Source organism: Castor canadensis, chromosome 6 (assembly GCF_047511655.1).
Source record: "Castor canadensis chromosome 6, mCasCan1.hap1v2, whole genome shotgun sequence".
Taxonomy (NCBI): Eukaryota; Metazoa; Chordata; class Mammalia; order Rodentia; family Castoridae; genus Castor; species Castor canadensis.
Window position 1 is genome coordinate 46102682 of NC_133391.1, and position 26677 is coordinate 46129358.

Below are 26677 nucleotides of genomic sequence, written 5' to 3' on the forward strand. Positions count from 1 at the left end.
TCTCAAATCTTATGAATTTATGTACATCTCATTGTATAATTCAATTCTTACATAAAAATTCATATGTCCCCAAATAAAGATAGACAGTTATACCTTTAAACATAATATTCATACACTATCTTCATTTTCTTTCTCACTAACAAATATGAAGGGGCCATAAATTTCTCCTACTAATGTTGTGACAAACAATTAGGGCTTTTTCAAAACAATCCAAAGTTCACTAGTTTGATCTCTTGTCAGACATGCTGATGCCAGGGCTGCTTTACTTATGTGGATATGTCCAGATAAACCTATCATCATCGTTATCAATTGAAACTACCATAGTTGAAAATTCATTTAATACATCTAACCTACTGAATGCCATAATTTAGTAACATCATACCCTGTAGAGTCTCAGTTGTTTGCCCTCATGATCACCTGGTTGATGGAGCTGAGGCTTACTACCATTTGCCTGTACTGCAAGAAAGTATTGCAACACATAGCTAGCCTGGAAAAAGATCAAAACTCGGAAATTTGAAGTTTGGTTTCTACTGAACACATATTACTTTTCAACCATTGTAAAGTTGAAAATCATTAAGTTGAGCCATTGTTAAGTTAGAGATTATCTTGTATTCAGTTCAGAGAGTATAGTTCAATGCATTTCTAGTTGCCATTATTAATAAATTTGCTTCACCTTAAATACTTGCAAAACTACAAAAATATGTGCATTTTAGATTATGATAATATGGAGTATGGGATATTCTAACTTTAAAGTATTTTTTTAATGCACCTTTGGTTAATTTTCACCAAGATCCTTATCTTTATAATCATCAAACTCTTAAAGCTTATATTTGTTAATAAGACAAATTCATATCATTCTCAAGATGTACAGAGCAGTGTGGGTTGGGGTGGAGGGAGGAGTACTTATATTTTCTAGGTACCGTTTCTAAATAAAATAGAGGGGGAAAAATAGGAACAGTTCTCATTCCTGACAAGGCTTGCCAACTCTGCTTTAAAATTTTTGGAAGCCCTCAGAATCTAGAGATTTCCAGATCCAGGTTAGTTTTCTCTAGCAGAAGCAAATGTGTATACATGTTCATTTGTCTCCATCTTGTGGCAATGTTTAAAAGTGTGTCTTTTTAGAAGTTTTGAGTTAAGAGACAAAGGTAATTCCTCATGGCAAAAAGAACAACTTACACGGCATTTCTTTCTTCCTCTTCTCATCTCCAAAATAATAGATTTCTTCTCGAAATAAATTAAATGAATCTCCTGGGGAGAACTAAAGCAGATATAGCATAAGAGGGAGGCAGAATGGTTCAGAAGAGCAGACTCTGGAATTGGAGTATACAAATTAGAATCTCCAATTTGCTGTTTATTAAGAGCATAGTTTTGAGCATGTACTTAACAACTGTATGAATTCATATCTCATTGAATTGGAGATATAATAGGAATACCTTATAGGCAGACAACCAAGAATGGTCAGCTATTTGAAGAAAATGTGGAATATGTGAAAGTCCAAAATAAGTAAATAGAAAGTGGAATGAAAGAGCAACAGAATCATGAATGTAATAAAACTTAATAAATTTTAAGTAGTAACCTCAGAAAATTCAAAATTAAAATTCAGCCATAAAATGCAATAAGATGCCATTTTTAAAAGAACAAGAGCAAGCACAGGGAAGTAAAAATCTATGATCAGAAACAGACACTGAGCCTCTAGTTCAGGTCATCTAAACAAAAGTGCAATCTAAATGAAGACAAAAATATAACAAAACAAATATAAGAGTCAAAGAGGGGCAATCTAGGAGTCTAATATCTGACCAACAAATGTTCCAGAGAGAACAAACAAATCAGAAGAAAAAAACTGACAAAATTTTCTAGACCTAAAGTGAGACATCAGTCTACACATTTAAAAAGCTTACTTAATGCCAGGCAGGATTAATGAAGAAGATGCAAACGAGACATAATTATAACATTTCAGAGTATCATGGATAAAGAGAAAATCATAAATGTTTCCAAGGAACAAAAATCAAAGTTGTTATAGTCTTTTTTATAAGCATCACTGGATACTAAGAAGAGATTGGACTTTAAATTCTAGGGGATAAATGATTTTAACCTTGTGTTCTATAACCAGATTAAATTCTTAATTAAGTGTTAAAGTAAGATAACAACTCAATACATTCAAAGGTACAGAAGTTTCACTCACACATCTAAGGCAGTTGCTTCAAGATAGTTAGCAAGGATAGAAAAGGTCAAAGAATCCAGGTGTAGTGGATTCAGCTCAAGAACTTAATGAAAGGAAGTTCCAGGATGACAGCAATAGGATATACTTTTGTTGCATTAGGAAGAGGACGAAGGGCTCAAGGAAGGAGGTGTCTATGAGGGGGGAATAAATGGATGAGGTGTTTTCTTATATTTGTCTTTATCTCTGAAATATTGGATGAACTTTAAGAAACTTAAAGCTGTAATTGCTAAACTAAAAGGAAATCAGTAAAACTTTAGGGAAAGCATTATACTGCTTAAGAAAGAAAAGCACTCCATTTAATTCTGCACTAAAAAAATATTTTTACCTTCCATATGTGTCTCTTAAATCAGTCCATTTGGCTGGGTGCTGATGACTTATCTAGCTACTCAGAATGTAGAGATCAGGAGGATCACAGTGCAAAGTCAACCAGGCAATTAGTTTGCAAGACCCTATCTTGAAAATACCCAGCACAAAAAAGGGCTGGTAGAGTGCCTGCCTAGTAAGTATAAGGCCCTGAGTTCAAACTGCAGACCCACCAAAAAAAAAAAAAATCAGCCCACTTTTTTCTATTACTACTATCACTGTAAATTGAGTTCCATCATTTTCTTGCCTTGACTGCTACAGTAGTAACCTCCTAAATAGTTTTGTGGTATCCATTCTGGCTTGTCTCAAATTTATATTACATTCCATAGAATGATGTTTTTCAAAATGCAAATGTAGCATGTCCTCTCTTTGGTTAAAACACTTCAATGATTTCCTATAGCTTTTAGAATCAAAATTCATCGCATGTCCTACAAGGTTCCACACAGCCCTAAACAGCAATGTGATGGCATGATACATGGTCTTGCCTTACTTCCTTAGATTTGGCTGGGAAGAACACAAGAGACCCTAAGGGATTTAAACAGTTAAATTCTTCTACAGACAACAAAGGAAGATCAGCATGGTAATACATCCCTAATCTCACAGGATGTCACTGAACTAGAGGGGTCATGTGATAGGAGTGATGTGTTGCTTTGTTTTTGAGATGTGAATCCTATGCTGCAGCTAAGCAGTTTTATAGCCAGCAATATCAGAACCAGGGGCAAAGTGGAAAGTTCCATGGCCTCCTGGAATCAGAGAAGCAGATAAGAAACTGCTTTATGGCAGCCTCTTGCAAGCTAAGGAGTCAGATAAGAAATAGCTCCTCATAAGACTGCCCATCTTGCCATGTTCAGGAAGGATCACAGGACATCTACCAATAGTTAATCCTTTTCTACATGGCCTATGTGGAGACATGTGATTGCCAGGGTACTATGGTATATTTGAGCCTTTCCCCTACAAACATAGGCTGTCTTCTCTAACAATATAGCCTCGTGTACTCACTTGCTGAACATCAGCCACACTGACCTCCTTTCAGTTTCTTCAGTGGGCCATGCTTTCGCTTGTCATAGAGCATATATGCTATCCTCTCTTTCTCCTGCCTCTTTACCATGTTAACTCCTACTCTTTCTTCAACATTCCTCTGCTTAACATTTCTGACCAGGGCAGTACTCCCTGTTATCACATAGCACAGTGTACCTCTCCTTCATAGCACTTAAAATCATTTTAATTTTATAATTATTTGTGTAATCTTGAATTAATACAATAGTAGAGATAATATACATATTAATATCTCATTTGTCATTTAATTTTAAAATGCTCTTATATACTTAATTTTGTTTTGTCCTTTCTTCTCTATGAGATGAGAGCCCATATTAGAGCTCATGTTTTTACTCTCGTTTAGTGTGCCCTGTACTTCACTTCATGTTTTTTCTGTAAGTATATTAGATATAAGGTGGCACACAGTAAGCAAGAGGCATAAAGAAAAGGCCATACAGGTTTAAAGGAGAGAAATCACTCAGATGAAGTGATCACAATAGACCTCGATGACATAGATCACTCCATCTATGTGATATAGATGCCTTTTGAGCTGCTTTGAAAGTTGATGGGCTTCAGAAAGACATAGAAGAGAGGATCTTCTAAAACGAGGTAGTATCAAAGGCATAAATAATGGTATGTGACTACTTGAAGAATGGAAAGTGAATATGTTTTGATGGATGTAGGGTCATTATGGGTGCTAGAAAGGGAGGTTGGAATTAGATTGTGCAGAACCTTGAATATGGAATTAGTTTTGTTGGCAAGAGGAAGTAGTAGCTAATGTTGCCAAGTAGACAAATTATCTAATCAGAGTTGAACTTTTGGGGGCTTAATTAAGCAACACTATATAAAATAAATTGGAGCAGGGAGGTCTGGATACAAACCAGTTACTACTGGTCTAAGTGAGAAGTGATGAGATTATGACTTGGGGCATACCTTTTTAACCAGTAAGTCATGGCACTCTTTGCAAAGTAGTGTTAAATTCAAAGCCTGTCCCCCTTTGTTACTAGTAACATAGCTGTCTTTGAGGAAAATTAGGCTTATTTAACATGGTGCAGCAAATGCTAGCACAACACAGTTGAACTGTAGATCAGCTGAAGGAGTTGGAAGGAACTTACAGGATTTCAAAATAAGTTGGGTGAGTCTTAGAAGGGTTTCAGGAAAGCTGAGCTCAGTTTCTAAATTGGGTACTCTCAGAAAGTGAGGTATTGGTTATTTTGACACTTTTTATTTTGAAGGTAGACTTTAAAAATAGTAGTCATCTCTGTTAGCCAGAAGAGGGAGATGTTTCATTATTTTTGTGGTTCTTGAGCATTTGTCTCAAATAATTACATGGTAGTCTTATCTCTGCTTTCCACTATGGTCACAGAGTGGTCTTATCTGAGTATTGTTTATACTCTCAAAGTTGTTTATGTGCAGTTGGGAACTTTATGTTCAGCTGTCAACTTTCAGCTGCCAGGGATTTTTTTTTAAAAATGTCTTTTAATCATTTATATACTAAATACTGTCCCCTAAAAAAAATATGTCTCTTAGTCTGTCAGGCTTAGCTAAAAAATTCATGTATCTCTTTATCACATACTGACCTAATACAGAAATGCAGGATGTAAAAGTCAATTTAATAGACATCATTAAAGAGATTTTTTAAATTACTTATCAGTACGTGTGTTAGTTTTTTTTTTTTTTTTTTTTTGTCACTGTAACAGATACCCGAAAGAAACAATTTTAATGGAAGAAGGACTTATTTTGGCTAAGGCTTCAAAGGTTTTTGGGCCTGTGAGGTGGCGTACCATGGCGGAAGGGCATGGTGCAGCAGAGATGCTCACCTCCTGACAACCAGAAAACAGAAAGGAAAAAGAAAGGACCAGGGAAAATGTGTCTTCAAAGGCAGTTCCCCAGACACGTACTTTCTCCAGCCAGGCCCCACTTCCCAGTAATGCCATTAAATTATGAATCCATCAGTGAATTAATATATTAATGAAGGCAGAACTCTCATGGTCCAGTCACCTCCCAATGATTGGATCCCCCAGTTGGGGGCTAAGTCTTCAATACATGCACTTTTGGGAGGATACTTCAAGCCCAAACCATAACAGTACCTAATTCCTTGACCTGCTAAGCCCAAAGAGAGAGCAGTCACTTGCCTCATATAGTGAGCAGTTTCCTCCATTTACCCTAAGCTACTACACATATGTTATCATCAAGTAGATGTGCTGTGACTTGAAAAGACCTGGTTGAACAATGGTACTGAAAATGAGGAGTAAAGGGCCAAGAAAGGTTGTAAAGATTTTCAAAGCTCTCAACATTTCCATCTTCAACATTTCCAGGTCACTTAAAATGTATGTTCCAGCAAAATAAATTGTTGTCAGTCTCTACAATCTGTGGTTTTATGCCTTTGGCCATTATGCTGTCCATCTGCAATACTTTCCCCTTGTTCCCTTTTAATGTCCAGTTCCTATCTGTCCTTCAAGGACCAATTCAAATATCTCTCCCCTCCATGTTACTAGTCAGCAGTAAGATTTTTTTTAAGCCTATTTTAAATACAGTAAATGAAGAATAAATTATATACTTGGATATATTGTTTCTGTCTTTGAGAAGTTATGCTGGAAGTAATCTATTTATTTGAATTCATATAGCAAACTTTATATTCCTACAGCATTTATTTGTAAGATTTATTAAATCTATATAGTGTCCTATTTAGTAACTAGCAGGGGTGCCATCAAAAATGCCATTAGGCTTGTTCTTTCCAGATTCTCAGGCTTAAGTATAAAGAAGAGATAAGTTATAAATCTCTACCTTCATTCTCACTTCATTCAGGACAAAATTTGTTACGGATAGTCTGCTGTATTTGGCTCTATTTATTACCAAGGAGGCTGAAAGAAGCTTGTATAAGTAGCTAGGTGTTCCTTGTAAAAAAGCTGCCAGTGGAGCTAAAATGAAGCAGGAACTGTTATTACAAATACCTTTTAAAAGGTCAGGGAACCAACAGTATGGGGGTGGGAACCAACCGGGGGTGGCAAGAGTGAAAAGATAGAGTACCAAGGGGATGAATATGATCAAAGTATTTCATATGCACGTATGAAAATAGAAAATCCAAACCTGTTAAAAATTATTAAAAAGGGGGAGAGAGGATAAGAAAGAGTAATAGAGGGGGTGAATTTGATCAAAGTGCATTATATGAATGTATGGAAATACCACAACGAAACCCCTTTTCTATAACTTGTATACACTAATAAAAATAAAGAAAGAAATATCTTAAAAATTGCATAGGTTAACATTTGAGGAAGTAAGAAAATCATAATCTTCTTGTGTTATCTGAGAGAAAAGAGTCTGGATAAAATGATTTATATTTAATTAATAATAATAGATGTAATAATGTTTGTTTCTCTTATTTAATTTAGCAATGACTCCCTGCAAAAAACCTGGGAACCGAGAATGCAATCATCATTGTAAAAATAAACATACATGTGGACATGATTGCTGTGAGTTCCATAAGATAAGTTTATTTCAGGCATTAAAAGTTGAAAGGACTTTAACACATAGTAATGGCATCCTAATTATATATAACCTCATTTATACCTTTTAACTTATAACTCTTAAATAATTTTCCTTCTTTTGGGGGCAAGATGAAAAAAGTAAATAATAGATTTGAAATGTTAAAGACAGATTGGCTTTATATTGAATACTATCTAGAGATTAACAAATAATTTGAAATTTCTTTTTATAGGTAAAACTGGAGTTGCTCAGAAGTCAGAGGTTAAAGAGTCAGCAATTTCTTCATATTTGTCTGACTTAAGAAACAGGAATGCTGTTTCATCTCTTCCTCCAGTTAAGCGTCTCAAGGTTGTTTTGAAGCATTTGTTTGCTCTACAATTAAGTGAAAGTAAATCTCATTTGTTCTGTGTATCAATTAGTAGGTATCCACAGTATAATTTAGTTTTACTTGTGGGTTTCTCTAGGAATATGACTATTATTTATAATCATTGTAGACATCTACCTTTAGAACATATATCACCTCTCCCTCTTTATTTATTTATTTATTTATTTATTTTTCAGTATTGGAGTTTGAACCCAGGCTCTTGAGGATGCTAGGCAAGCATACTATCACTTGAGCCATACCACCAGCCTACCTTTATTTTTTTAAAACCAGAGAAGATGAAAAAAGAGGAAGATATGATATTGGCTTGGTTCAGCAACAGTTGAAACTAGTCATTCTTATCCTTTCTTGGCTCAATCTGTGCTGGACTGTGGGTTCTTGCATTTAGATGAGTACTGAGCAAGAGCTTTCCTTCCACATGATGAAAGAATGAGTTTCAACTTGTTGGTAGGCCAGTCACTAGCAGATTTATCTTAAGTCTAAGTCATCATATCCTAGAAAATCCCTTTTCTAGGACTTTTTATAAAAATAAAGATTTATAAGAATAAAGTCATGAGACTAAAATGGGAGAATGTTGAGAAATAGGAAAAGGCACGAGGTTTGAAATGATCACCACCTTCTCTTAGGATAATTTTTTGTTAGCATAAGTTTTTCCTGTCTTCCTTCTTCCCTTTTTTCCTTTCATATTTTTTTCTTCCTCCTTTCCATATTCATTGAGCATCAAGAATATGCCAGGCTGTCAAGACATACTGATAAATAAGACACTTTTAGTCTCACCTCTCATAGAATTTATTGTTGAATGAAGGATATATAAATAAGTAAATAGGCATTTTCAATATGATGTGATGAGTAATTCTATGACAGATGTATAAGATAGTTCAGTTAGATAGAAAGTATACTCAATGCACATTTGATGGCCAGGAAAGGATTCCTAATAGACGTAATTGAGACCCAAAGACTAAGCCAGATACAGAGAGGCGGGGCACCAGAATAGTGGTGGGGGAGGGATAGAATAATATTCCAGGCAAGAATGTACAAAGATGTGTATTCAGGGAGGAAGAAGGAAAGAGGAAGGAGGAGAGAAAGAGGAAGAGATTTTTTTTTTTCATTTTTCTTTTATTATTCATATGTGCATACAAGGCTTGGTTTATTTCTCCCCCCTGCCCCCACCCCCTCCCTTACCACCCATTCCACCCCCTCCCGCTTCCCCTCTCAATACCCAGCAGAAACTATTTTGCCCTTATCTCTAATTTTGTTGTAGAGAGAGTATAAGCAATAATAGGAAGGAACAAGGGGTTTTGCTGGTTGAGATAAGGATAGCTATACAGGGCATTGACTCACATTGATTTCCTGTGTGTGTGTGTTACCTTCTAGGTTAATTCTTTTTGATCTAACCTTTTCTCTAGTACCTGTTCCCCTTTTCCTATTGGTCTCAGTTGCTTTTAAGGTATTTGCTTTAGTTTCTCTGCATTAAGGGCAACAAATGCTAGCTAGTTTTTTAGGTGTCTTACCTATCCTCACCCCTCCCTTGTGTGCTCTCGCTTTTATCATGTGCTCATAGTCCAATCCCCTTGTTGTGTTTGCCCTTGATCTAATGCCCACATATGAGGGAGAACATACGATTTTTGGTCTTTTGAGCCAGGCTAACCTCACTCAGAATGATGTTCTCCAATTCCATCCATTTACCAGCGAATGATAACATTTCGTTCTTCTTCATGGCTGCATAAAATTCCATTGTGTATAGATACCACATTTTCTTAATCCATTCGTCAGTGCTGGGGCATCTTGGCTGTTTCCATAACTTGGCTATTGTGAATAGTGCCGCAATAAACATGGATGTGCAGGTGCCTCTGGAGTAACAGTCTTTTGGGTATATCCCCAAGAGTGGTATTGCTGGATCAAATGGTAGATCGATGTCCAGCTTTTTAAGTAGCCTCCAAATTTTTTTCCAGAGTGGTTGTACTAGTCTACATTCCCACCAACAGTGTAAGAGGGTTCCTTTTTCCCCGCATCCTCGCCAACACCTGTTGTTGGTGGTGTTGCTGATGATGGCTATTCTAACAGGGGTGAGGTGGAATCTTAGTGTGGTTTTAATTTGCATTTCCTTTATTACTAGAGATGGTGAGCATTTTTTCATGTGTTTTCTGGCCATTTGAATTTCTTCTTTTGAGAAAGTTCTGTTTAGTTCACATGCCCATTTCTTTATTGGTTCATTAGTTTTGGGAGAATTTAGTTTTTTAAGTTCCCTGTATATTCTGGTTATCAGTCCTTTGTCTGATGTATAATTGGCAAATATTTTCTCCCACTCTATGGGTGTTCTCTTCAGTTTAGAGACCATTTCTTTTGATGAACAGAAGCTTTTTAGTTTTATGAGGTCCCATTTATCTATGCTATCTCTTAGTTGCTGTGCTGCTGGGGTTTCATTGAGAAAGTTCTTACCTATACCTACTAACTCCAGAGTATTTCCTACTCTTTCTTGTATCAACTTAAGAGTTTGGGGTCTGATATTAAGATCCTTGATCCATTTTGAGTTAATCTTGGTATAGGGTGATATACATGGATCTAGTTTCAGTTTTTTGCAGACTGCTAACCAGTTTTCCCAGCAGTTTTTGTTGAAGAGGCTGCTATTTCTCCATCGTATATTTTTAGCTCCTTTGTCAAAGATAAGTTGCTTATAGTTGTGTGGCTTCATATCTGGATCCTCTATTCTGTTCCACTGGTCTTCATGTCTGTTTTTGTGCCAGTACCATGCTGTTTTTATTATTATTGCTTTGTAATATAGTTTGAAGTCAGGTATTGTGATACCTCCTGCATTGTTCTTTTGACTGAGTATTGCCTTGGCTATTCGTGGCCTCTTGTGTTTCCATATAAATTTAACAGTAGATTTTTCAATCTCTTTGATGAATGTCATTGGAATTTTGATGGGAATTGCATTAAACATGTAGATTACTTTGGGGAGTATCGACATTTTTACTATGTTGATTCTACCAATCCATGAGCATGGGAGATCTCTCCACTTTCTATAGTCTTCCTCAATCTCTTTCTTCAGAAGTGTATAGTTTTCCTTGTAGAGGTCTTTCACATCTTTTGTTAGGTTTACATCTAGGTATTTGATTTTTTTTGAGGCTATTGTAAATGGAATTGTTTTCATACATTCTTTTTCCGTTTGCTCATTGTTAGTGTATAGAAATGCTAATGATTTTTCTATGTTGATTTTATATCCTGCTACCTTGCTATAGCTATTGATGATGTCTAGAAGCTTCTGAGTAGAGTTTTTTGGGTCTTTAAGGTATAGGATCATGTCGTCTGCAAATAGGGATATTTTGACAGTTTCTTTACCTATTTGTATTCCTTTTATTCCTTCTTCTTGCCTAATTGCTCTGGCTAGGAATTCCAGTACTATGTTGAATAGGAGTGGAGATAGTGGGCATCCTTGTCTGGTTCCTGATTTTAGAGGGAATGGTTTTAATTTTTCTCCGTTAAGTATAATGCTGGCTGTAGGTTTGTAATATATAGCTTTTATAATGTTGAGGAACTTTCCTTCTATTCCTAGTTTTCTTAGAGCTTTTATCATGAAATGATGTTGGATCTTATCAGAGGCTTTTTCTGCATCTATTGAGATGATCAAGTGGTTTTTGTCTTTGCTTCTGTTAATGTGGTTTATTACGTTTATTGATTTTCGTATGTTGAACCACCCCTGCATCCCTGGGATGAAGCCTACCTGGTCGTGGTGAATAATCTTTTTGATGTGTTGCTGAATTCGATTTGCCATTATTTTGTTGAGGATTTTTGCATCAATGTTCATTAAGGAGATTGGCCTATAGTTCTCCTTTTTGAAGGTGTCTTTGCCTGGTTTTGGGATAAGTGTAATAGTGGCTTCATAAAATGTGTTTTGCAGTTTTCCTTCCCTTTCTATTTCATGGAACAGTTTAAGGAGGGTTGGTATCAGTTCTTCTTTAAAGGTCTGATAGAATTCAGCAGAGAATCCATCAGGTCCTGGACTTTTCTTTTTGGGGAGACTCTTGATTGCTGCTTCAATTTCATTTTGTGTTATAGGTCTATTCAGGTGATTAATTTCCTCTTGGTTCAGTTTTGGATGATCATATGTATCTAGAAATCTGTCCATTTCTTTTAGATTTTCAAATTTATTTGAATATAGGTTCTCAAAGTAGTCTCTGATGATTTCCTGGATTTCCATGGTGTTTGTTGTTATCTCCCCTTTTGCATTCCTGATTCTACTAATTTGGGTTTTTTCTCTCCTCATTTTAGTCAGGTTTGCCAGGGGTCTATCGATCTTGTTTATTTTTTCAAAGAACCAACTTTTTGTTTCATTAATTCTTTGTATGGTTTTTTTGGTTTCTATTTCGTTGATTTCAGCTCTTATTTTTATTATTTCTCTCCTTCTATTTGTCTTGGGATTTGCTTGTTCTTGTTTTTCTAGGAGTTTGAGATGTATCATTAGGTCATTGATTTGGGATCTTTCAATCTTTTTAATATATGCACTCATGGCTATAAACTTGAGGAAGAGATTTTTAAAGGAGCTAAATAATAGAGCATGTGTAGAGTTCAATTATAAGTTGAGAAGTAGAGATGAGGCTGAAGAGGTAAATAGGAGCTAGATGGAGACCATTTTTGCTATTTTAGGGATTTATATTTTGTCCTCAAAGTATTGGGAGACCACTGAAGGACTTTAATCAGTGGTTTGATCAGAATTTCACTTATAAAGATCACTCTTGACTTCAATGTAGAGAAAGTGTTAGAAAATGAAAAAATAGGAATATGGGGACTCATTGGGTTGCTTTTTTTTTTTTCAATAATTAAAGTAGAATTATGGTCTACTCTTAGGCAATGGCAGTAGAAATGGAAAGACATGACTGAGCTTAAAATACTGTTCAGGGATATTGTTCATTGTACTTGATTGGTTTTTAAAGGTGATGCCCAGATTTCTGGCTGAACTTGAGTAACCAGTAGAGAAACTGGGCCCCTGTAGGGCAGGAACGGTTTTAAAAAAGCAAGTTTGGGAAAGTAGGGATAGGATAAATTCAATTTGAGAAATACTGAGTTTAGAGCTCAATAGTAGAGCACTTTCTTAGCATCCATGAAGTCCTGGGTTCAATCCCTCACATTGAGAAAAAAACAATTTAGAGGCCTGCAAGATATCTAGGAAAGATGTCCTAAAGGTCGTTGGATGTAACAGTTTGACAATCAGGACAGAAAGCTGAGTTAGAAATACAGATTTTGAGAGTCATTCATATGAAGATGATCATTGATGCCATGGGAGTAAATAAATCTTTCACTGGGAACATACAGAGTGAGAAGAGAAGACAACTAGTAAAGAGCCATTAAGATTGCCAGTACTTAAGAAGGGCCTGATTCATTGGGAAGAAACCTCAGTTTCTTCTAATTCATTGATTTCTGGACTTTATGTCCTAGCAGGAATTTTGCTGTTTGAATCTTTTGTTAAGGTCTTTATGTTAAACTTGTAATTTTTTTCATTAATAGATACAGATGAATAAATCTCAAAGTATGGACCTTAAAAGGTTTGGTTTTACTCCAAAACCTTCCCTTCCCAGTATATCAAGGTACAAATATGTCAATATCTAAGTTAAAATATTCATCTTAAATATTCTGTTCCTCCACATAGCCACTTATTCAAGGGAAGGTGTCACTGGCTACTCAAAGAAAATTGCAGTAGTCATTTAGTTCCATATGAAGGATTTCATTGTCTTTCATACTGTAAATTTGCTTAGAAGCCTACAGTTATAGAATAATATAACATTTGTTGAATTATCTCTTTTCTAGGGAACTACCCCACTCCATGTATCATCCCTTCAGGTTCTATGCCTTCTAAACTTAAGTGACAGGAATATACTGTGCTTTAGAAGGGAAGCCATGTTGGTATACAAAGTCTACACTTTCTATTCAAATGATCATTTCTTATTAATAATACTTCAGATTTACAAACTACTTTATAACTTAAAAGTTTTACTTTTGTGCACTCTTTTGACCTTAGTAACAACCTGACTCATAAAATAACTTATTTATTCACTTTATTGACAAAATATTCCCAGTTAGTAAGCAGAAGTCTTTAGATGGTAGTTCATTGTTCTTTTGCTACATCATGATACCTAAAAGACAACAGTATATGTAATTTCTCATCCAGATAAGGGCATTTTCTACACAGGGATGACATTCACTTTATTTACCAACCAATACAAAACAAGAAGTTAACCAGAGTACTAGAGCCCAGCATTACTTCTAGAGATCTCAGTGCTTGCTATCTAACTAAAAATGGCAATAGTAATGTATTTTTAAAGATGGTACAATGATAGAAGATACCTACTTGGGCCATGTAAAGATGACTGAGTGTTGGTCTCTTCCCATTATATACTTTACTATGTAGGCTGGCTGCAGTTTATCATAAAAGGGTTACGTGAACAAACCATTTTTCATTTATCTGAGTAAGATTTTTAAGGCCAAATTCATTATAATATTTTCTTTAACATTTTTATGGTTTTATTTGTCCTCATATATTTAAGCATACCTGAATTGCCTATAATGGAGCAGTGGGATCAGCATGAAATCTATGAAAAAGTTCAACAAGAACCATCTGAATATCAAGGCAAAGGTAAATTTCTGTTGATATTGACTTAAGAGGGAATATGATTTATCATTACTTTGGATTAACAAGTAATATAATTTTAGAAACATCTAATATGCACCTTTTAACTTGGCAACATTTTTTCTCTTGGGTTATTGAACCAGTTTCAAATTCTTGAGTTTGTTATTTCAGATGATCTTGCTGTATGTCAAGAATTTTTTTTAAATATCTTCCCTACACAGTGTTGACTATTTTACTTAAAGATAATATGAGAAAGAGCTGAGAAAATAAAGAATGGTTGGGTAAACAATATTAAAATGCTGAATTATTACTTTCACATATCTTTAGAATTATTTTAAATAACTTTATGTTTATAAAATCAGTTTAGTTTTACAAAATAGTGTGATCTTAGGGAATTATTTTACCTCCTTTGGACCTAAATTTCATCTCATCTTTGACCATTAATACCTCTTCAGTTATCAAACATGAGTCTTACAATTTCTGCGAAACTGTGATAATATAATCTAGGTTGAGGGGTCTAGGAAGTTCATAATCTAGATTTGCTTTTAATATGTGTCTATCATTAAATTAATGAGATAATGCATATTAATTCTTCAGCTCTATGCCTGGTTCATCATTACACTGGATTCTGATATTTTTAGCATTATTTCTCTAGATCATGCTATCAATAGCCACTCTTAAAATGCATGAGAAATAACGCTGACCAGTGAGTTGTTTATTCGAGTTGTTATATGTAAATGTAAGTGAAATGGTAGGTTTTGAGTTTTTCTGAAAATAATTTCATGTGTATCATTGACTTCTGTTGCCATTCTTTATTTCATTGCTGTCATTTTATGTTTCCTTTAGTCATAATTTAAGATCTTATGGGGCTGGTACAGCACTTACCTGGCATGTGCAAGGCCCTAGGTACAATCCCTAGTATTACAAAAGAATCAATTAATCAATCGATAAATAAATAAATAATTTTAGGGAGACAAGGGGTGGAGCATCTGTCACCTTTTGTGATACAATGACATCCATCAAACCCAATATCAGATCAAGGAAGTTCCCTAATCTCACTTGGAGATGGGACAACTCCATGGACTCATGCAAGAAAGAATTCAGGGATAGATACTCAGGGGCGTCTTCAACAGAGCAGATTTATTTAAGCAAAAGCTAGATTTTTTTGAAGCATACACAATCATACAGCAATAGTACACCCCCAAAAGAAACTAAAGACAGGTAGCTTGACAGCAGTCAAGTGCCCTGAGCACTGGGTCTTTGGCACCTTTATGATTAGGATTTAATATTATGCTAACAATTATGCTAAGGATATGTACATAATTGTGGAATTTTCCAAGTAATGGGAGGGTTCTTCCAAGAACCAGAGAATGAGGAGTGGTTTATCTAAGGTATCTTCAGAACCAAGGAGGTGATTTGAGGGGCGGTATGTGCATGAAACCTCACTTTAATGAGAAGTAAATGAGGCCTCTGGCTAACCTCTAAAGTTAGAAAATATTCTGTTGGGGTTATTGCTGTAGACTGTTGGCTGCTGGACCAAGAAGTAGTCTCATTCGTAATCACCTGTTACTCCCAGACAATGGTGGAGCAGGATGGCAAAATGTATCTGGATATAGTGCTGCACCTGTTCCATGGCTCTTTTGTGTCATTGTCATTCCCTCCTTTTCACCTGCCTACCCTATATCGACAGCATTTATTCAACTTATTCAAAGTCTGAATATCATTACGAAAATGGAAAGCAGGTTTAAAAAAAATTCAACTCTCATTTTTATTATCTTTCAACCTATAGCCCACTAGCTTGTTTTTTCCTAAAATTGCTGCTGTGTTTCCTTCTCTCCCCTCCACCCCACTCCCCTTCTCTCCCCTTCCTTTTCCTGCCATACAGTATGGCATTAAGCTCACAGGATCTGGAAACAGTCTACTAGGTCAAAGTTCTACTTCTTCTGTTTACTTCAACCCTTCATAGTGTACTTAACCACTTCATTTCAATTCTCCATTTGATTATATTTTAGAATTAAATGAAATAATGTATTAAAGCACTTAGCATAGTATCTGGTACTATTAATAGTAGCAGTGAGTATGTTTACTATACTTTTCACATATCAGTCTCTGTTGGCCATGAATATGGGAGGAGCAATTGGGGTTTGACCTCAGGGCTTCATGCTTGCAGAGCATTGAATTTATACTTTCTACCATCTTATCCCACCCTACCCCAATTAAATATTTCTCTGTCTCTGTACCCATCCTTAACCCTTTATTGGTCTTGAAAGAAGAATTACTTGTTCTTCTATTCAAGGTTTCTCTCCCCACCTGTAATCTTTTGTTTTGTTTTTCTTTTTGTTGCAGTACTGGACATTGAACCCAGAGTCCATTATGTGCTAAAGCTCAAGTCTACCACTTGAGCCATGCTACCAGCTCTTTTGTTTTATATTTTGTTTTTGAGATAGGATCTTGCTAACTTTGCCCAGGCTGGCGTCTAACTTGTCATCCTCCTGCCACCATCTCCCAAGTAGCTGGGACTCATTTGTGAACTTAACTACATTGAATTCTGCCCTCTCTTGAACTTCAGGAGACCAGTTATCCCTCTCCCCTTTCCTCTATTTTTATATATCTCTCGATTTATTATCTTGCTTTAGCATATAAATATGCTCACATCTCTTCCTTCTTCAGCTACATGTCTCCATCTAGCTAGTCATAACCTTTTTGATTATAAATTGATAAAAGTTCTACTCAAAGTGACTTAAGCACAAAAAGGGTAACTGATTATCTCATATCAACTGAAAAGTCCAAGCAGGCATCTGGGTTTAATCATGACTAGATTCAGGCACTCAAATGATCTCATCATTCCGTGGCTTTCTTTCAGTCTTTTAGCCATCCCTGCTGCTAATTGGCTTTATTCGTTAAATAGACTTTCTCACATGGCAAGTAGTCCCCAAGTTTAGTGGTCTCAGTAGAAAAAAAGGTAGTCTTCCCTGTTAGTTTTGCACACCTGAGTTCATTCTAACTGGTTTCATTTGAGTCATGTGTTCATCCTTTGATCAATCCCTGTAGCCTGGGAGTTGGGTTGTTTTTGTCCCTGAAACCCCAGGGAAGGCAGGGTACCATAAAAAATTTGGAATAGTGGAGGCAAGTTTCCTCAAAGGAAAATAGAGGTGCTTCTACTACAAGAATAAAAAGCATCCCAGACAGACAAAATCCAGAATCCTGGAATATCTGTCCTACCTCGTGCTTCCTTTTGTCAAAATAAAAATTCTCAAAAGAGCACTTTACACTCACTATGCTCATTTTCTTATAATCTGGTCACCATTCACTCGTTAAAATTTGGTTCTCCATCACTATTTGAAACTGTTTTTGCTCAGGCCATTTAGTGACCTCCTAAGTGCTGAATTTGTGAGCTCTTTTCAACGTTTACTTTTGGCCTCTGTAGTATTTGATACTTCTGTCTTTTCCTTCCTTCCTTTTAGAAGTCTGTTGATTTCAATTAAATAATTCTATTGGTTGTTCTGGTACTTCTCAGTCTGGTTTTTCTTCCTGTTGATATTGCAAAATGAAGTGAATTCTTTTTGCTTCTTTATTCTTCTCACTTCAAAACAACTTCTCCTAGACAATATTGCTCAAGTCCATGTGTTCAATCACTATATTGTGATAATTTCTAAATCTATATCTCTTTCTAACTATAACTCCACTTGCATAATCACCTTCTGGGACATGTCTACTTAAAAGTTAACATATTAGCCTCTAAACTCACTCATTTCCTCCCTCCCCTTCCTTCCTTCCTTCCTCCCTCCCTCTTCCCTTCCTTCCTTCCTTCAGTATTGGAGCTTGAACTCAGGGCCTCATGCTTGCTAGGCAGGCACTTTAACACCTGAGCATACCCCCAGCCCTTTTTACTTTAATCACTCTTTGGATGGTATGTTTTTTCCCCAGACTGGCCTAGATCACAGTCTTCTATTGATGACTCCTGCATAACTGAGATGACAGGTTTGCACCACTGCACCCAGCTTATTGGTTTAGATGGGGTCTTGCTGAGTTTTTGTCTGAACTAGCCTTGAATGGCTATCCTTTCAGTCTCCATCTCCATAGTAGCTGGGATTTCAGGTGTGAATCAGTAGCCTGGCCTCTTTCTGTCTTCTTTGTGCTCACTATACTTCTGTTTTTTCCTAATCCTTATGACAGTTTAGGAACTTATCACTTAGTCTGTTTCTTAATCTATTTTATTTTATTTATGTTCTTGAGGTTATTTAGCTATATAATAGAAATACTGTATAATGGTGTTCTGTAGAGTTACTTACATATAGAAATTAAGAGAAAACTGTCTTAAAATCCATTAAAATTAAATTTAGTGCAATTACTAATATGTAATACTGTAAATAGAATTGGCTGAACACAATATTCAACAATGCTTGACCAATGCCTTTGAAATGTAATGCTCAAGAACTCTGCTTAGTAGTTGAAAGATATGTTTGCTATATCAATATGAAGAGAGGCTTATGATTTAAAAAGTACTTATACTTTCACATAAACATATAACAGATTTTTCTGGATGGAGCTATTCTACAACTTTAAATGAGAAAGCACATCAAACAATGGTGTTCAACAGAAATCTTAATGTATCTGGAAACCAAAATTTGACAGATGCAGATAAAGGCAAAGAAATTTTGAATGTGAACTTTGAATTGGGAAATGAAGTTTGGGATGATTTTGATGATGAAAACTTAATAGAAGCTACTATCTTTTCAACTGATACTGAGAAGACAAAGATACCAGGTAAAGCAGTATTTCAGCATGAAGTAATTTCATTAGAAATTCTTCAAATATTTTTTATTTTGGCTCCTGCGACTAATTTTCTTTGCCTATTTATGTGTGTTTGTTTAATTAGATTTGGTATGTGAAGATTATAATTTCTAGCAAAGCTAAAAAGTAACCCATACAAAGGGTAAAGGTCAAGATTATTTCATGATGATGAACTAGCAAGTGAGCTTTTTCTATTCTGAAGTTTCTCTCTTTGTTGGAGACCCTATTCAAATTCAGATTGTTTATTAAATTTTCCCTCATAAAACAGACTATCTTGCTGTGCATTTTAAGATCTGGCAATATTTGTGAAGCACAAAAATATTCCATTTTTAAACATATTCATCCACTTGCAAAAAAGGTAAGTTTTCTTCCTAGTCAAAATATTGACCATTCAGAAAAAAGTAAGAAAGGATTAGTGTCTTTTGTATTGGAAGTTATATTTAAATCATATATGAATCAAAAATAATGAGAGTTCTTTGAGTTGTGCAGATAAATTCATTCTGAATATTTCACTGAAACAAAGAATTAAAATCTTGGGAAGTAGTTGACAAGATATCAAATGGAGATATTCTTTCCCCATGTAGGCTGAAGGAAGGATACAGTCCCTCTCTAAAGTAGATCATATCCCCACCATTATAGTTTTGCTGCTTTTTAATATGCCCTACCTCGTGCTCTTTATAAAAACAAACTCTTATCCAGTGCCAGTGGTTCACACCTATAATCCTAGCTACTTGAGAGGATGAGATCAGGAAGATTGTGGGTCAAGGCCAGCCTGGGCAAATAGTTCACAAGACTAGATTTCCAAAATAACCAGAGCAAAATAGGATGGAGGTGTGAAATAAGTGGTAGCATGAAGCCCTGAGTTCATACCCCAGACCCACAAACTTTTTTCCAAGGGAACTGGTTAGAAGTTGAAATATTATTACCTTAGGGCTCTAAGAATTACCTAAAGAGTTAATATTGCTCTTAGAAAGATCAGAATTTGACCACTTTTACAAAATAGGCCTAGAAATCTCTATGACATGGTCATTAGGCATAGTTTCCTATACAACTACTAATCCCTACCTCAAGATTGAATGTCATTGTGTACAGTAAGGTAATAGGTAAGGGATATTGATTCTTTGAGGTCGCTTAGTCCTATTAGGGCATAGCTTTGTTACTGGAAAAATCAATTTCAATAAACTGATTCACTTAAATAATTATATGCAGGCCATTGAAAATATTGAATGAATTTCAACTTGATCATAGTGACTAATAAGTTATGTGTTTTATAGTTTTATTTTGCTAGCTTTATGCCTTATTTTTCTATGCAAATTAAATTTGACTATTGAGAATTATACATTTCTTTCTTAACTAGATCATGTCTGTTGGAGAGATCCTTTGTCAAACTAGTGAAAAGCTTTATTCAGCTGTTTCTTGGCATTTTATTTCAAAATGTTATCTCTTTACATAGGATTTGGAAAAACTTTGGATTCAAGTACCAGGGGAAGGAAACTACCCCTCCAAGAGTCAAAGAACACAATCCAAAAAGAAATGTCAAACAGGCAAGTTTTAGAACTTTGGTTTGTAATTCTTACCACTTTATATACTTTTGAAACATAATCAAAAGGGGAGGTAGAGTTTACTGGACGTCAGAGAAGCTATAAGGTACTAGTCAACACAACCTCTTAATCTTAGAGAGATGTCTTGTGAAGTGCTATTGTCAAGCAGCCTGCATCAAAATCACCTACTGGGGCATATTTAAAAAGCTCATCCCTGAGCCCCACATTGGATTTACTGAATCATGGTCTCTGGGACTAGAACCTAGGAATTTTCATAGACAAGTAGGAAAAAGGTGAGTGTAGGTAAAAAGGAGTAAGGCTTGAAAAGACATTCTGTGTTCAAGTATAGTATTAAAGATGAGATTGTGGAGGTCTGATTATAAGGGCCTTTGAATGTCAAGATGTACTGTATCTGTAGGTCAAGAGTCACAAACTCAAATGCCTTTAGCATTTGGTGGTTCAAGGCTAACTATAGAGTATCCCACCTAAAGAGAGTAACCACTCCTCACTCTAGCTAATTGTTTCTGTGTGGCCAAAGTCAAAACTTCCCTAAATACAAGAAATGCTGACCACCTTTTATTCAGTGTTCAATATTTTACTTAAAGATTTTTTTTTTTTGCTTTAACAATGCTTAATTTTGTGATCGGTTTCCTCCCTGCTTATTCTTTGAATTACTATTCAGTATTATTAGCAAGTTATCATGCCATCTCTACCAAAATAGCTCTGGTGACCCAGGAGTTCACTCACTCCAAAAAATGTCCCATGTTTAATCTCTCTGACCATCCAATAATGTTTAAAAATATTGGCCTAAAATTTACCTTTTTGTCATTAGTTCTAACTCTGAGCCATATAGAATAAATAGATATATAAGCATCTAAGTAGAACAAAGTTGTGGGTATAGAGAAGCAAAAACTAAATAAATTGCAGATTAAAATAGCAAAGCACATGAAGAATTTTGTGTATCACACTTTACAAAACTACAAATAATTTTGGAAGGGATTAGAAGTGACCAACAGAAGATAAATGGGTTTAAAAATGGATCCTAAGGGCTGGCAGAATGGCTCAAGTGGTAGAATGCCTACCTATCAGGCGTGAAGCCTGGACTTCAAACCCCAGTACTGCCTCCTCCTCCTCCCAAAAAAAAAAAGACTAAAAATGGATCCTAACAAAAAGCCTCTGTATAACTGCTATGTATGAGAAGTTACTCTAGGGACAGAGGCTATGGGACCAAAGGTTCTGGTGTGGACACTTGTTTTCCTTTGATATTTATTTTACTATTTTAATTCCTTGCTATGTATATATTATATCTATTAATGAAAAATAAAAAGATCCAAGTCCCATTAGTATACATGACTCTTCTACCCCCACCCACTGCTCATTGCTCCTTTCATGGCTATCACATTTTAGCCTTAAAGTGTCATCTTGAAATGTCACCCATTTAGAAATGTACTGATAACCATCTTTTGAAAATAAGTTTAAGCCTCCACATTCTTATTTCCTATGATATTACCTAGTCATTTCCCTCCATATAATTTCAGGCTCTATGAGTATGGATATATTTATTTTTATACATTGTCTGTTCTTCTACTAGATGGTAACTCACTGAGGGTTTGTTTACCGCTTTGTATCCAGCTCGTAGCATAATGTATGGCATATGGTAGTGAACAATAGATGTGGTTGAATGAATAAATGAGTAAATGTAATACAGAAAGTTAAATTGTAGTATGCTGTGATCTTATGTATTAAAATAACTAGAGGACTGGGCATGTAGCTCAAGTGCTAGAATGCTTGCTTAGCCATCATGAAGCCCTGAGTTCAAAACCCTTGTACCACCAAAAATAATAATAATAATAACTAGAGATATCTATCTAGAGTAAGACCAGATTAGAGAAAGGAGGATAAAAGTTAAACAAGTAGAACTTAAAAGAGATTTACAGACTTCTGGGTACTGGACAGTTAAGCATAAGACTTAATTTTAGAGAAAATTGTTGAACGATTATTTCTATCATCGCTTAAAAAATCATACTCTTATCTAATTTGAAATATGTAAATTGTGGCGTGGTCTTAAAGAAAAGAAATATACCAAATCTCTATAACCCATTTGTATAATATAATAAACTTTAGTCATACTCCCAAAATACTATTAATGTAAATTAGGATGGCTTGTTTTTCTTGTTTGCCATATTTTACAAATAATTAATTTTAATTTTTAGTTTTAGTTTTGTTTCATCACACGAGAAGCCAGATATTTATTTTTCAAATTGTGCTATGTCCAAGTTCAGTCCATCCTCTGAAACACAATTGCCTGAACACACTGGAGATGAACATATTGTAAGCAGAAGCACTTCCTTGTATCTTTGCTTTTCTTTTAAATTTTGCCAAAATATTTAAACTTACAATGATTGCTATTTTTTGCATCAAAATATAGGTGCATTTACAAGAAAGGAAACAGCAACAAAGTCTGTCACCAGAGATTGAGAAGCTTTCCTTTCCTCACTCCAAAAAGAAATCAAATTCTTATACTTTTAAGAAAGGGGATTTTTTCATTAGAAACAGTGACTCTAAAAAGGAAATTGATTTCAGGTAAGAAATACACTTTAGGATTATACAGTACAAATTTTGTATAAATAAATTCAACATTCCTTTTTCCTTGGTTTGTTTTAAAGATCACAGCCTAAACCTTTTATTTATTTAAAGATATTGAAATTTTAGTGAGTTGAGCTCTTTGAGATATTTTCCATCAGATATCTTAAGTTTTTGAAGGTTATGTTTGTATATTGAGTTGGTAAACTTGTTTTTACTGATTTGAATACAATGTATTGATTGTATAAAGGGTAATGTCATTTGAGAACCACAAATGAGATCTAGCAGATCACATTTTTCAAAAGTTCAAGTTGTATTTTAGCCAGCCAGTTATTTCAATGACAAAGTTAGAATAAGTCTAATCAGTGTCTCCACCATTGGCCATTTTTGAAAGGGAAACTCTGTGGCAGTTTCTCTCATTAAAGAGTCATAGAGGCCTCTTCACACTTTTATTAAATGACATTACTTCCCAGTATATTTGAAGAAACAACTAAGAAATTTGGTCCTTATCTTTTACAGTTTAAAAGTCTTAATTTTTCCAACAGACAAGGTTATGCATACTAAAGTTCATTTGGTATATTATCCTCAGAAGTATCTTCAAGTTTATTTATGTTGTATTAGTATACATTGTTTATTCTGTATTTTAAAGCAAATTGTTTTTCAAAAAGTTATTTTTTACATTTTCTTTTTCTTCAGTGGTTATCATCCTGATGATGATGCTGATGAAATGAAGACTTTCCTAGGAATATTTGATGGCATTTTCTAAAACAGACAAATAAAAAACTTCATAATAAGAGAAAGTATAAAGATACTGAATCCCAAAGCATGCCTTCTATTTTTAAAAATAATTTATAATTGTTCAGATATTTTTCTCTTGAAATTGATCAGTTTTATTGACTTTGTTGCAAGAAAATATATGGACTATTTTTCCATTCTATTGTAACATCTTGAAAAGCATTTCTAAAAGTCTCTTTGTTTCAATTAGCTGATCATCAATTGAGACTGAGAAATAATTGTTTAGTTAGACTTTGACAGAAACTAATTTAAGATTTCATTTCTTAAGGTATTCTGTGAAAGCAAAAAATGCTAAGTCAGTGTCTATGTTTATATTATAGATTGTTCATTAATACAGTTCTCATGTATCTTGTTTTATACTGTTTTAGATTTTTAAGAACCCAGTGGCTATTTGAACCTGTTATTTAGTTTTGAGCAATAATAAATGAATGATTAATCAGTTTAGTCATTTTCATTTAGCTTGTTTTTCAATGATCTGAATTCTAAAATCTTACAATACTGATCTTTACTATAACACAAAGGTATTATATTATTTTCCAACAAATTATATCTCAAAATTATTTCTTGATAATTAATATATAGCACTCTATACATGCTAATTTCTAATTTACTTATGATATCAGTATCATGAGAAGTTGAAGCCCACTTTAGAAATTTTGGAAAATTTTTTTCTTTAAGCAATGCTAGGAATATTTCTGTATAGCTGTCCTCAACTCAACTAGCAAAAACATTTTGTCTTCCTTATTAGGCTTGTCTCTTTTCTTCAACAAAACTAGTGATAAAGGCAGAACAGGACCTGCCTGGAATTGAGAGGGGAAGTAGGGAGAGGTTGGGGGAGGGGGCCAGGGGGGAGATACGACCCAAATAATGTATGCACATGTGAATTTAAAAAAAATAATTAAAATAAATAAATAAAATAAAAAAGAAGCAACCCTATATCATAAATGTATTGTCTACAAATCTAAAAACAAAAAAATTTTTTTTCTTTAAGTACATAAACCCTAGAGGCAAGTGTAGAAGAAAAATTTTCATTATTATTGTTAATATTAGTAAACATTTATGAGGCATATGTTTTAAATTTAGGTCCAAAAGCTTAGGACAAAACTAAGAGGTTTTGCCTTATGTTGAAAAGTAAGGGAAACTAGTCGTTTATTTTAGTTCTCATTACAATTGGTATTTTTTTTCTGCATCTGAATCAATCAAACCTTTAAAAGTTCTTAAATGCTATTAAAATGAAAAACTGATGCATTAAACTCTATCTTTCATACATAGACTTTAATACTAAAGAAATAGTAATTTAATTCAACATGACTTACTGTGATATACTAAATGAAAAACACTGTACTTGGCACTATGAAGGATGAAAACACTGTTTCTGTTTTTATGGAACTTACTTTACATTCTGGTAGAGAAGTTAAAATAATATGATAAAGTACAGACATACTCAGAGATACTGTACGTTCCATTCCTGACCACTACAATAAAGTGCATATATCAGTAAAACAAGTTATATAAATTTTTTTGTTTCCCAGTGAATATAAAGGTTTGTTTAGAGTATACTATAGCCTATTATGTATGCATTGCCATTGTATCTTTAAAAACAATGTCTATACCTCAATTTAAAAATACCATATTACTAAAAAACCCAAACAATCATCTGAACTGTTGGAAAATGTCACCGTATACTTGCTGCATGTAAGGGTGCCACAAACCTTCAGTTTACAAATAATCCAGTATCTGCAAGGCACAGTAAGTGAAGCTCAATAAAATGAAATATGCCTGTAATAATAAAATATAAAATACACTGGAACAGTGGTTCTCAAACTTCACATGCATTGCAATCACTTAGAGGACTTGTTTGAAATCATTTCTAGGTGACTTGCTCAAAGTTTCTGACTCAGTGGGTCTGGAGTGTTCCTGAGAATTTGTGTTTCTAACAACCAAAAGGTGCTGATGCTGCTGTTCCAGAGACTACATTTTGAGAGCCACTGCAATAGAGATTTAAATTGCTATTGGAAGATATTAAGAGAGAATAGAATCCCGGCCATGAAGTCAGGGAAGCCTTATAGAAAAGTTAAAATTTTAGCTTACACTTATAAGATTTTGTGGGGAAAGATATGAGAAAAGAATATTCTAGGCAGAGAGAACAGCCTGAGCAAATGTCCGAGAGAGACGGTATCTATAGAAAGTATCTATTTAGGGAATAATGAATAGATAATTTTAGACACAGGTTAATATTATAGAAGTATAAAATGTTCCTTAAAGCCAGACCATAGAAGGCTGTAGATGAAATCCAAGCTTTATTCAGTAGACTAGTTTTTCCCCAGACTTGCTTCAACATAAAAAACACATGAATAAACACTAGGTGCAGTAGCTCATGCCAGTTAATTCTAGCTACTTGGGAGGTGGAGACTGGGAGGAGCACAGTTGTAGTCCAGCCCTGGCACTAGGCCCTGAGTTCAAACCTCAGTGCCACCAACAAAACAAACATATGAATAGTATATTAAGTATACAAATACCTGGACCTCACCTGAGGTCTACTGATTCAGTATCTCCAGCAGAGGGGACTGAGAATTCTGTAGTTTAAACAAGCACTCCAAATGGTTTTTATTATCAGAGCAATTTGGGAAACACGTAGTAGATAATAGATTCACTTCTTAAGTAATAAAAATGAGTGGCAAATTGACAATGTTAGAGACATGCCTCATTTTGTGCAAGTGTTTACCTGGAAAATTGTATGTATGTTAAAATATATGATACTCAGAAAAATCCTGTAATATATACTAACCTCTTAAAAAGAGTCTTAATCACTGACTTCTTTTCATGAAGTGAATAATAATGTTAAGTTGCCTTTA

At 34.7% G+C, this 26677-nt stretch overlaps 1 protein-coding gene across 2 annotated transcripts in view; it reads left to right on the forward strand.

Annotated features, from left to right (window-relative positions):
* The window catches only part of Hfm1 (helicase for meiosis 1), a 117790-nt gene extending 93536 nt beyond the window's left edge, over nt 1-24254 (forward strand). The window contains exons 31-39 of one of the 2 annotated variants that reach the window (XM_074076498.1): nt 7012-7092; nt 7338-7453; nt 12990-13069; nt 14027-14115; nt 18643-18876; nt 20357-20447; nt 22658-22775; nt 22873-23027; nt 23724-24254. In XM_074076498.1, coding sequence (XP_073932599.1) covers nt 7012-7092; nt 7338-7453; nt 12990-13069; nt 14027-14115; nt 18643-18876; nt 20357-20447; nt 22658-22775; nt 22873-23027; nt 23724-23793 — 1034 coding nt within the window. In that variant the 3' untranslated portion in view covers nt 23794-24254. Of the gene's footprint in view, nt 1-7011; nt 7093-7337; nt 7454-12989; nt 13070-14026; nt 14116-18642; nt 18877-20356; nt 20448-22657; nt 22776-22872; nt 23028-23723 lie in introns of those variants that run through there. The other variant, XR_012448942.1, reaches the window with a different exon arrangement.
* Nucleotides 24255-26677: the final 2423 nt, after the last annotated feature.